The sequence below is a fragment of the Dermacentor silvarum genome, chromosome 10 (genome assembly GCF_013339745.2).
Source record: "Dermacentor silvarum isolate Dsil-2018 chromosome 10, BIME_Dsil_1.4, whole genome shotgun sequence".
Classification (NCBI taxonomy): domain Eukaryota; kingdom Metazoa; phylum Arthropoda; class Arachnida; order Ixodida; family Ixodidae; genus Dermacentor; species Dermacentor silvarum.
The window spans coordinates 156,681,564-156,694,019 of NC_051163.1; the positions used below are offsets into that span (position 1 = coordinate 156,681,564).

At 49.2% G+C, this 12,456-nt stretch overlaps 1 protein-coding gene across 1 annotated transcript in view; it reads right to left on the reverse strand.

Annotated features, from left to right (window-relative positions):
* Positions 1-4,872: 4,872 nt before the first annotated feature.
* The window catches only part of LOC125940934 (uncharacterized), a 41,869-nt gene continuing 34,285 nt past the window's right edge, over positions 4,873-12,456 (reverse strand). The window contains exon 4 of the mRNA XM_049657681.1: positions 4,873-5,378. Coding sequence (XP_049513638.1) covers positions 4,958-5,378 — 421 coding nt within the window. The 3' untranslated portion in view covers positions 4,873-4,957. The remainder of the gene's footprint in view (positions 5,379-12,456) is intronic.

The window sequence follows — 12,456 nt, forward strand, 5'->3', positions numbered from 1 at the left end:
AAGTGCGCCTACCAGCATGCCGTGAGCCTGCGTTCCTGCATTATGCTTAATACGTATTGATATGGCATTCTTGTTGGAGATTCAGAGTATACTAACAGCGCGAGACACACAACAAAGTAGAGGACAGGCGTGTCTTTAGGAATTCTATGATGCCATGCACAAGTTTCAGCACAAGTGACGGTAGCTCTTCAAAAAATTTATATGTCTGCTTTTGCGCCTCTAGAAATATTCAGAGAGGACATCTATATATAATCACAGCACACGCGCCGCGATGGACAAACACTGTAGCTTTTTGTAGGCAGGCTAGCGCCGAGGTTCAATTTCACAACACAATTTCTATTCCACGTTCAGTAATCGCACACAGATCATTTGCGGCTTCCTTCAGGGGCAGACGTGGACTTTCGGGTTGGCGATTGTTGCTGTGTTTGGTGCAAGAATACGGTCAGAAGCAGGCACCACTTATGCGAATCACGAGCGATATACACACTGTCATAATATATTGCACGTGGGAGTGACAAACACAAACATATGAAGACAGTGTGCCGTGCGGTGGCGAAGAGGACAACGACTCTTGGCCAATACCCAGGAGTGGGTATGTACTTTAAGGTCGTCATCATCATCATCGACACCGACTGGTGAACGTCGACAGTGGCGCCTCAAAAAGCGTGGCTCGAGGTAGCGTGGCCCGTGGCGTGAGCGGTGCGCGAGGTTCGGCGTTCGAAGGCACAGGGGCTCCCTTTCTGGGCGTCCGGCCCATAGGAGCTATCGCCGCCCGCGTCACTACGTCTGCACCCCAATCACAGCTAGTACCAGCTGAGAGGCCACCTCGTCAAGGTCTTCCGCTGGGCAACTGGTCCAGGAGGGCTGGCGGTCCTGAGCCTGGCTGTTCGAGCGTTCGGGTGAGCGGCCACAGGGTTACCTCGTCCAGTTCTTCCGCTGGGCAACTGGTCCAGGAGGGCTGGCGGTCCTGAGCCTGGCTGATCGAGCGTTCGGGTGAGCGGCCACGGGGCTACCTCGCCAGCTGTGGACGTGACTTGGTGGGCTGCCGCAGTGTTCTCCGGAACACAAACCCCGCCATCGGGTAACCGGGCACGCGGAGGCTCCGGTACATCGACTGTGGCGCAGGGCCACCTGAGCTTCACGAGGCGATCCAACCCTGTTGTCCGACACCGGTTTCTCGACGTCTCCGACATGGCGACACCTGTTTCTACATGAACTGTAGGCAGACTGCATTTAACTAGCCTATATATATCTGCATGTCTTCTAGAGCGTAGTTTAGGGAACTGTTACGTGTGTGCCGTTGATTGTATTACGTGTCCAATACAAGTCTGATGTGTGTTTGTGCTTCGGCGTGCTGCTTCTATCTCTTTCTGGAGTGATCCTGCACCCAATAACATCACACACACATCATTTCTCCAGAAGCGGACGCTGAGCACTTGGTGTAGCGCAGGCAGAGCGACACATAGAAGAAACATGAGACAACACACAGCGCTGAACAACCAACTGCGAACAGCTGTTTGCTACGCCATGCATAAGGAACCGCCGTTGTGCACTCCAAAACAAATTTAAACTTCAAAACGTTCTTAAATTACAAAACGCACGTATTACTTGGTCCTAATAAAGAGAAGTCAATTATATTATAACGTGCATGTCTTTTTCATTAGATTAAAATAATTTATGCGGCGTGTGCGACAAAATCTGGCAGCAAGCAACCCTGGGCGTCGCATCAGTCGCATTGTTGACATCGCACCATGTGAAATGGCCGTTGCGAATTTCGCATCTGTGGATATCGCACTGCAAAATCGCACCATGTGAAACAGCCTTAACGCGGCGACACACAACATAGCTCGAGGAGGAGGAGGAAACAACTTGATTAAGAAAATTTTCAGGGCGTTGTAGGTGGCCGCTTGTCTGCGGCGACCGCTTCCGCCCAGGCAGAGATTCCGTTTTGTAGCTTTTCTTCTGGAGACCGTATTAGGGTCTCCCATCTCATTTCAGAGAGAGCTGGCAGAAGCTCTCTGGGTGGGGGAAGACCCTCGCATTCCCTGAGGACGAGGACTAACTTTCCGAGCTGCGACTAACGCAGACCCCTCGACAGGGCCCTCCGAGGTATGGGAAGACAGAATGACCAGGTTCAACGACATCACCAACCATTACAAGATGCAAAGATGCACTTATCCACCATTCTATCCACAACTCAATGCATCACAAGTGGTCCAGTGGCGACAACCACAAACCAAATCATACAAGAGCCCGACACGAATGCACGCTATTTATCAAAAAATATACACAACAGATAGATGCAAAGTGTGCGGCACCAGAGTCACGCTAGAACACATGCTATGGGAATTCCAGGGACTAATACACGATAATGAGAGCGAGACCTCCACCGACAGCCTCTGCGCGCGATGGCAGGCCGCGCTGCTCAGCTCGAACCTGGAAGACCAACTCTGGGCAGTCCAGCGTGCGAAGGAAGCTGCCGGGAGACAAGAACTCTTGGCCGTAACCTCGGCTGTTGCCCCAACCCACTAACTCGCAGGACGCGAATCGTTCCGACTCACTCACTCTGTCATTGAGCATTGGGCTATGCTCTCCAGTGTGCCTTGAGCAGACTTGACGATATGCCATTTACAGAAGCAAAGGCCTTGGGAGCCTGACCTCACAGCTCATGAGCCCAGAAAGCCATTAGAACTCTTTTTCAGTACCTGAAGGCGACAGACCTCCTGGGGTTATGTATTATTTAAGCCACTCTGGGACCATGACGAGTTGATATAGAAGCACCTTGTTTTGAATTATGCCTAGGCTACATTGTGCCAGGATCAGCTGACTTCATTCTAGGCAACACATTTCACAATTTGGTCTTTGTAAATGTGGCTCAGCACAGAAAAACAGCGGCAAATAGACAATCAGAATGGCGACAAAGGCTTATTGGTAATTCATCTTGGGAAGAGTGAAATGTAGTGCAAGACAAGGACACGAGAAAGTGCACCGACAGGGACACTGCCCCATGCATGTGTGCGTGTTTCATGCGTCACTGGACATCGTTGTGCCTCGACTGTGCTACGCTTTCCTTGTATCAGTAGACAAAGCTAACAGATGGTTCTCTTCATCGTCAACTTTTATTTGATTTGTGTTTGCTGCCACGCCTCATTCTACAACTTCATTAATGAACTCGCCCAGGTTTCCTTATTGCCTTCAGTGCATTTTATGTGTGTCAACGTTCTATGAACCTACTAACAGTTCAAAAATTATTCTTCGTGTATGTATTATCTCTAATTACTGAACGGAAATCCGCGCAAACAAGCTTCCTGTGTAGGCATGAGACGATTTTTTTCCTGGTTAGTTGGGATAGCCAGGGTCTTATATGCACAATTCCGCAGTTTATTACCTAAAGGAGTTCGAGTATACAAGGGATGACTTAGTGCCTTCAGTGACAGTTTTACTGCTAAACATTGCCTTCGCAGTGAAAGGTAAGTTGTTAGCTTATTTCACCGGGGCTTTTAGGAATACTTTCCTGCGAATGTTTTCCATCTGCTGCTTCAAAAAAGCGACTACATTCTCCTCCCCCTTGCCACTAATACTCAAATTGCAAAATAGTTAGGCTAGGTTAGGTTATGTTACAATGCTAACGCTAATAAATTACTGATTTTTCATGTTTAGTAGAAATGAGCATGTCGCATTTCACGCACTTTTGGTGAAAATCTGAACAAGCATGTAGGCTCAATAAAACGATGTTTGTTTATTATTCTATTTTATTAGTTAATTTGCGTGTTAACAACGAATGATGCCATGCACAAGTTTCAGCACAAGTGACGGTAGCTCTTCAAAAAATTTATATGTCTGCAACGAAGGTAAAAAGTGCGCGCTTCACAAAATTATCATTATCAGCATTGGCTCGAGCGTCGTATTCTGCAGCTGGCTCGTTGGCGCCCCTCGGTTAGCGCTCATGCTCTGCATGCGCTCGTGCCACTGCTCCCGCATTAGTCGTCGTCGTCGTCTTTCATAGCTGGCTGCGCGGTCAGCTGTGGAATTTCACTTGATTTCTGTCGCCGTAATGGGGAGGCAAAGCTTGCACTAGGCCGCGCAAAGCTAAGAGTCAACGAAGCTGGTCGATCGAGTTGAGCTTGGGTATGCCAGGTACGTATCTCTTAGGTTACTCAATCGATCGGCCAGCTTCGCAGTTCAGTATTGTGCAATGTCTAAGTGCATGTACCTAAGTCTGGTGCATGTCTAGGGCATGTGTATGCAGCTTTTATGCTCTTCGGTCTTTATTTTTAATATGTGTTTACATGTACGAAAGATAAGGGACGAGCAGTCGAGGTCGGCAGAAAACTAGGTAGGGTGATGAAGTTAGGAAATTTGCAGGCGCAAGTTGGAATCGGCTAGCGCAAGACAGGGGTAATTGGAGATCGCAGGGAGAAGCCTTCGTCCTGCAGTGGATATAGATGCAGACTGTTGAAGATGGTAATGATAATGATATGAAACGACCTTGGCGTTTTATTGCGTTGTATTTTTAATTTCGCCGAATTTCTAGACTGCACAGTTAGCTTTTCTATTTATTAGTAGTCATGAACATGTCATGTATCCCTTTGTTCATTATCTCAGCGTGTGTCATACCCTTATATGAAAAGTGATGCGGCTCAAGTCGGAGCCGCATCACGAATGATATATAACGAGGCCAAACATCCGTGGTGTTGCAAGTAGAATGTTTATATCTTCTGGAACACACGGCACAGCATGCGCGACTACACAAACTATGCCAATGCGCGGCGTAGCGCGCGGGGCGCACGAGAAAAAAAGGAAAACAAAACGCGTCTCGCCCAGGCAACATGAAAAAAAAAAACGGTGCGTGTGGGCATGGGCGGGGGGGGGGGGGGGCGGACCGGTTCGGCCTAACAAAAGCAAAATGAAAAAAAAAAAAGAAACACTACGGCCAGGAGGCGCCGCGAGGTGTTCCTTAAGTAGTAAGCACGGCTTCTTCGTCATTGCTACTGGGGGCAGAAGTTGCCATGTCGCTGCTGGGGGTGGATGCTTGCTTGATGGGGTTTTTGGTTTCTTCTCTTGGCGACTTCTTTGAGTCCTCTGTGCCCGCTGTGGGACTGCTCGAGGAGCCATTTCGCCATGAGGATGCAGGTATGTTGGTAGCAGAGTCGGCCGGCTTCGATGATGCCTTCTTCGCCACGCCAGACTTGGCGTGGTGTTCTGCGGCCACGACGGTGACTTCCGTTTCCACTTGTTTCGTCTCAGGCTCTGCGCTCGAAGTTGCCGTTACTGTTTTTCCACCAGATTCATCCGATCCCCAATCATCGGCGCCAGGCTGTCGCTGTTGTATGCCTCGTTGTGGCGTGTACTTCGCTGGCACACCTTGACTTGTCAGCCTGCGAACAAAAGCATTGCACTCGTTTTCTCTGTCCCAGAATTGACAGGCAGCATTACGCAAACAGTCAAGCAAACACCTAGTGGTGCATACCCCGTGGCTCAAGTTTGCATCAAAGTAGCTCATTGCTGTCAGTACAAACCGAGTGGTGCATACCCAGTCCTCCGAATCGGCGGGGAAAGAGTTTCTTCAAACAGCGGCACCAACCTAGCCCCGCATCTACAATCCACGTGGTCATGAAAGAGGATCGTTTAAGACCGGCACGTAAGCAGACAATGCTGCATTATAAGTGACCCAAGCTGTCCGATTGTTGGTAGCGAACCCTCTTTCATCACTAGGCGGAAAACTCTATATACAAACATATCTACAAACAGATAAAACAGTCATACCCGCAGACATAGCCCATAAACATAACATGTTTGCGTTACATGTACATAAGCAGACATGCCAGACATACCCTTACAATGTGCGTGAATACCCTTACAATGCTCTGATCCACACCGCTTTCTTCCCGTCTCTTAACGTTAGGTGACAAATACCGCCTCCCTAAGGTTTGGTAATACTGACGTCGGGTTAGATTATGTTAGGTTACGATGCTAACGGTAATAAAGTACCGACTTTTTTCCAAATTTTTATGCAACTTCCAAAATGTAGCGGCGTGCTTCGCGTCGCCCCTCCCGCTTACAGCGCCTGTTACCTCCGTGCGTTGCGCGCCTGCATACAGCGCCGGCATCTCGGTGCGGAGGGCGCTCAAAAAAAGACACTTTAACCCTGGCTCGCCTCCTGGGCTAACGTGGCTTCCGCTGCTTGCTTGCAGGCATCTATCTATAGACAAATCATATATGGCCTATATATTATGTCCACTGTAGGACGAAGGCCTCGCCCTGCGATCTCCAATTACCCCTAGTCTTGCGCTAGCTGATTCCAACTTGCGCCTGCAAATTTCCTAACTTCATCACTCCACCTAGTTTTCTGCCGTCCTAAGCTGTGCTCCCTTTCTTTTGGTATCTATTCTGTGAACTCTAATGGTTCACCGGTTATCCATCCTACGCATTACATGACATGTCCAGCTCCATTTTTTCCTCTTAATGTGAACTATAATGTCTGCTATACCAGTTTTCTCTGATCCACACCGCTCTCTTCCCGTCTCTTAACGTTAGGCGACAGATACCTCGTCCCTACCCCTGTCTACATAAGCAGCTCTTCTCTGTTAACTTAACCCTTAACTTCATCACTCCACCTAGTTATCTGCCGTCCTCAACTGCGCTTCCCTTCTTTTAGTATCCATTCTGTGAATTCTAATGGTTCACCGGTTATCCATGCTACGAATTATATTGCCTGCCCAGCTCTATTTTTTCCTCTTAATTTTTACCAGAATATCGGCTATCGCCGTTTGCTCTCTGATCCACACCACTTTCTTCATATGTCTTCACGTTAGGCGACAATACCTGGTTCCTGAGCTTTGGTGATACTGACGTGATGTTTACCGACGCCAGCACGAGGGGCCGACAACGACGCACGACAACCGCCACCGCAGTCAATGGCGACAGGCGAGTATCAATCCCGCACCGCCGGCATGGAAGAGGTTTAGAACATGTGCGGCTCTCGCCATTGCGGCTGAAGAACCCCGCCATATGCTGTATTCAAGCAGAATCTCTCCCACCTTAGCCGTCTGCTGTATTCAAGCAGAATCTCTCCCACCTGAGCCGCATCACTTCGTTAGGCCTGATGTGTCTGCATATCGTCTCGACACTGCCTTTATAAGTGGCTGACAATTTCGACGACTTCTTTAGAATTCCACACCCGACCCGCACAAAGCTGTGTAAGAGCGCAGCCGCCTACAGCAAGTCTTCAACACGGAGGAGCTTGGAGACCGACGACCATTGCAAATGCTGCAACGTATACGCGCCTCCACGGCGACAGCGTGTGAGCATTCCAACAGCCCGCTGCTTCCTGAGCTTTTTCTTCAGCGTCTGCCCGAAAACTTCGTTCCGGTACTCTCTTCGGTCGGTAAACGGTATGTCTTAGGAGAAGCTGGCAGAGCTCGCCGACCGTGTTGCCGAATACTGCAGCGCCGGTCCCGCGACTACGACAACGACCTCAGTGATACGCTGATACTGAGGCGCGGCGACTTGCCACAGTCGGCATAGTTCTGACTGGTATGGTAAAAGTCTGTTGCCAGACTGCTACTAAAGTTCACGGCAAGAACATTCAGTAAATATTACAATACTCCATAACGCAAAATTTAAGCGCAGCTCTATGCATGTTTTCATTTCGCCATATAGTAGCTGACGCGGACAATCGGTCACGATGCAAACGGAGTGAAGCGTGGCGCGTCTGCCAACGCGCGCAGCGAAGGAAAGCGCCCCGGGTGTTCTGCGACACGTCTCAGTTTCAGATCCAGCGAGAGTTTCAACCTGTACGTAGCAGCCATAGCGCGCGCAGCGAAAAAAGCTATCACTGTTGTGCGGCGCGTCACAAACGCTCCCAGTGAATTCCCTAAGATATAGCCGACGCGAAGCAAGGCTGTAGAATATCATCATCAAGATACTCACAGACGAAGAGCAAGAGAACGGCTCCTTGGCGCAAGCGCGCGCCACTTCACTTCTTCAATAAACCGTTCATATTCGAAGCAGTCACCGGTCGCGATCGTTTTAACAATGGTGCCGTGAACCAGGATACTACCTCCCCGCCCACAAGAAGGTGAACCTTCAAAGAAGCAGCAGAGGAGAAAACTGCGGTGGGGCAGCGAATCAACCTGGATCGAGCGACGAGACCGAAGTGAAAACCAAAAGCATCGGAACAGCTGACTGACAAGTAAGAGGTCATTTTACCGCCTAGCAATGAGCAAAGAAGTACTAATGAAGAAGAGGAAAGCGCTTCGCTCCCAGATAACGCAGCTCATCAACTCAGCAGAACAACAAATTAATGAAGGCGCTAACAGAGAAGAGTTGATCTCAACGCACGCGCACATTAAGGGAATAAGCGAAAGCCTCAAGAGCGCCAACGAACAACTGGAGAAATTTTCAACTCAAGATACTGCCGAAGCTGAATTAGAGAGAACAATACAGTATGACATGAAAATAACGAAGAGTTTGTCTACCATAGAGTTCAGAATGAGAGAGCCTGCACAGGTGGATTTAAATAACGGAGCAAGGCAGGCCGCATCAAGTACAGAACAAAACGCAAAGGAACTAGTAAAACTGCCTAAGCAAGAAATCACAAAGTTTGGTGGAAGAGCTTTGGAGTGGAACCGCTTCTGGGCTCAATAAGAGTCAGCAGTTCACCTCAGACCTAACATGAGCAAGGGACAAAAGTTCTGAAGTTCGAATTATTTATTAGCATCTCTAACCGGAAAGGCAGCGTCTGCGGTAGAAGGGCTTCAGTACTCTGCAGAAGAAAATTATGATGAAGCGATAAAAATTCTGCAAACAACGTTCGGAAATCGTGAACAATCAGTGGAGCTGCACATGACCGAGCTATTGAGACTACAGAAAGTAAAATCGGCGCAAGAAACTGATGAACTACGCAAGCTAGTGAACAGAGTGCAGGTCAACACATTGGCACTCAAATCATTGAAGGTGGAGACCGAGAGTTTCGCGCCAATGTTATTGACAGCGTTGAAAAGAGCAATCCCACCGGAGTAATCCCTGCAGTTCAAGTCAAAAGAAGCAATGAGAAGCAGCTAGCGTACAAAGCAGCACAACAGGAAAAGAATGTGAGGAAAAGTTGAACAGGCTCATGTCATTTCTGCGAGAGCAAATATCGTTTCGGGAAGGAACACAGCGTGAACAGGAGAGGATAACTGAGAAGGCAACGGATAACAGCAGACAGCTTAGAACAACTTCCAGCTTTTATAGCTCGGGAAACATAAGCTGCGTGTTCTGCAAGCAGAACAACCACGCAACTGAGGACTGTCGTAGGAAAATTCCAATGACAGACAAAAAGGCCATTCTAACCGAGAATAGAGCGTGTTTCAGATGCACCTGGCCAAAACACACCGCTCGTATTTGTAGAGCAAGAGTGATATGCAAGCAATGCAAAGGACGACATGCTACATCAGTGTGTAGAACGGTGAGGCAAGAAAAGGCAGATCAGGTCACAACAAAGCAAGCGGAAGCGACGACGTCTACTCTACATGCAACTGAGAATCTAGAGCAACAATTTGTGCTTTTGCAGACAGCTGTAGCTTGGATAGATGGCGAAAAGGGTGGCCGACATTGCCGTTTGTTATTGGACAGCGGAAGTCAGCAGACATTTATTGAAGCTGGCTTAGCAAAAGAAATAGGTGCGAAGATAATACGAAAGGAAAGGCTGGCAATTGGTTCGTTCGGAGGAGACGAAAAATTCAAACAAATGAACGTGGTGCAAGTAACTATAGCGACGCGAGAAAACAAGTCAGCCACGGTGATCGAAGCTCTACAAGTCGACGTCATGTCACACAGTTATCTACCTGCTCCAAATCACAAACTCAACGAGAAAATGAATCAACTAAAGCTACAATTGGCAGATGACAGAACCGCGACTACGGCAACAGATTCTATAGGACTGCTCATCGGCTCAGATTATTACTGGGAGTTCGTCACTGGCAGAACACAAAAAATCGAAAGCTGATTGATGGCTGTCGAGACAATACTGGGTTGGGCACTGCAAGGCCCATCGGAGCAAACTAAAACAATTAACTGAAGCCCAAAATCAAGCAGTCATGGTTCTGAAGGTTGAAGCTGCGGAAACAAAACTACAGGAAGAGATACAGAGGTTTTGGAGCTCGGAATCAATGGGAATCAAACAACATAGTTGCACTACTACAGAATCACAAATTGTCAGAGTTGAACCGTGACGATCAAATTGACCAATCGTGTGCGGCTCAATGGAACGGACCGCCTCCGTTCCATTTTGGAACGCGTACAAGATCGCGCCCCAAGGCATCCGCCTCATTACCTCCCATTTTAAGTGGCTCGGCGTTAAAGGTAACGGTCGCCGCTATGCTTACGGGTGCTGCAGTCATCACTTACAGCGCCCTACGAAGGCCCATTCGATATGCTAAACCGTGGCGAAAACACCATCAACGTGGCCTTGATTGGCCACAAGGACGTTGCGGCGATTGACCGCGTGAAGCCAACATACATGACGATCTCATGGGCTTTTATTTCATCCGCCGCACTGAGTTCAACGGTTGCGGCTGCGCGTGAGGACGTATCGTGGGGACCATGCCTTTGAATGAAAACACCCATATGATCTACGGGGGAGTGAAGGAGCAGCACTGCAGCGACGCGCCCCGCGTCGCCACTCTCGCTTACAGCGCAGATGGTACCATGCGGTGCGCTCTGAAGCAGGGATTTAGACACCCCCCCCTGTAACACCCCCCCCCCCCCCCCATGAGGATCTGGACTAGAGTACTGCACGGGCTGCTTTTTTCCGCCCGGGCCCGTTATTACGTTGGGCTGCCCGCCCGAGCCCGACCAAAATTTTGATAGCGAGACCCGGGCCCGGCCCGGGCCCTGGAATAATCTACGTTACCCGCCCGGCTCGAGACCGACCTGAACCCAGCCCGAGAGTGAAATGTTTTTCCGAGTCGACACGCGCGAGGGTAACTCGATGCACGTTATATGCACACCACCAGAAAGTCCGAGCCCGGCCCGGGCCCGCGTCAAAAAACCCGAGCCCAGCCCGAGCCCGTGAAAAAATCACAGCATATCCACGAAGTGAATGATGATGAGTGGGCGAAGCACCGGGGGATCATTCGGGTAAACCACAGCTACGGACGAGAGAGAGAGCGTGCGTCGGGAACGAACGCCCTTTTGCACCGCAGCGCCCCTAGCTACGGATGAGAAAGAAAGAGAGCGCGCGTCGGGAACGAACGCCCTTGAGCACCGCAGCGCGCCTAGCTACGGACGAGAGAGAAAAACGCCGGAAGCGTTCTCCGGAACCGGAAGTGAAAACGGAAGCGGAAGTCGGCTTCCGGTTATACCATAGATATACATATATATGTATATATGCGTATACATACATGCATAGTGGTCTCCATGCCAACCAGAGCTACGGACTTCTAGTGAACACTTCATAAAACTACATGCGGCGTCTCTTTCACGTACGGACACACAACGCCATCTATTGAGCAATTCATAAAGTAGAGGTGGCTACATACTACTACTACTACTATTACTACTACTACTACTACTACTACTACTACTACTACTACTACTACTACGACAGAGGAGGGAACGACCCACACCCTAAGGAGCTTCGCCCCTAAAAACTGCCCTACCCAGCCCGGGCTTTCGGGTAAACCCGAGCCCGTGCAGTGCTCTAATCTGGACACCCCCCCAAAATTATTCCGGACCAACCCCCGCCCTCCCCTCTTTCAGACAAGCATTCATCCTGGAAAAAAAATTACGCTGAACCCATGTACTGTGGTAATCACTGTAACAAATATTTACCACTTATGCTGCCTCTGGAAAAACGTCTTTCCAGCAATGCATTTCAGTTTAAAAGTGAAGCCAATTATACAGTGTAAGCTTGATCTTTAAGCTGGCTTTCCCACGTTCAGGGTTTCAGTAAATGAAGCCTACTTGCCGCATGCGAACGATGCGATGCGAACGGATCCCGATAACGCTACCGCGTCCTACTCTTAAAGGCGTCCTCTCTTTTTGTTTGCGTAGTAACAACAGCTCTACATGCACCTTCAAGGACGAACTTCCTTGTAAGATGTAGTTTAATATGCTTGTCTACAAGGTTAATTAGTGTACTTCTGCTAATTAGCAGCTTTTCAGTCACCATTTGTTTAAAGAAAGCGTTAAGCCTTACTTAAATAAAACAACGTGGTAAAAAGACCACTAGCCCCTTGATGGTCGAATCCCACCCACCCCCGGCCTTTCGCTCAAAAAAAGATAAGCAATACTTTGTACTCCCCCCCCCCCCGCGTTCTGGTAACGCCTCCCCCCCCCCCAAAAAAAAATTATGGATGGACCCCTGCACTAAAATCAATGGAACCTGGAAAGTACGGCAACCGCCGGAGCGCGCGCAGGCAGCGCTGTGTTGCTGTGGCCAGATTGGGTGCAACGCGTCTCTCGGACGGC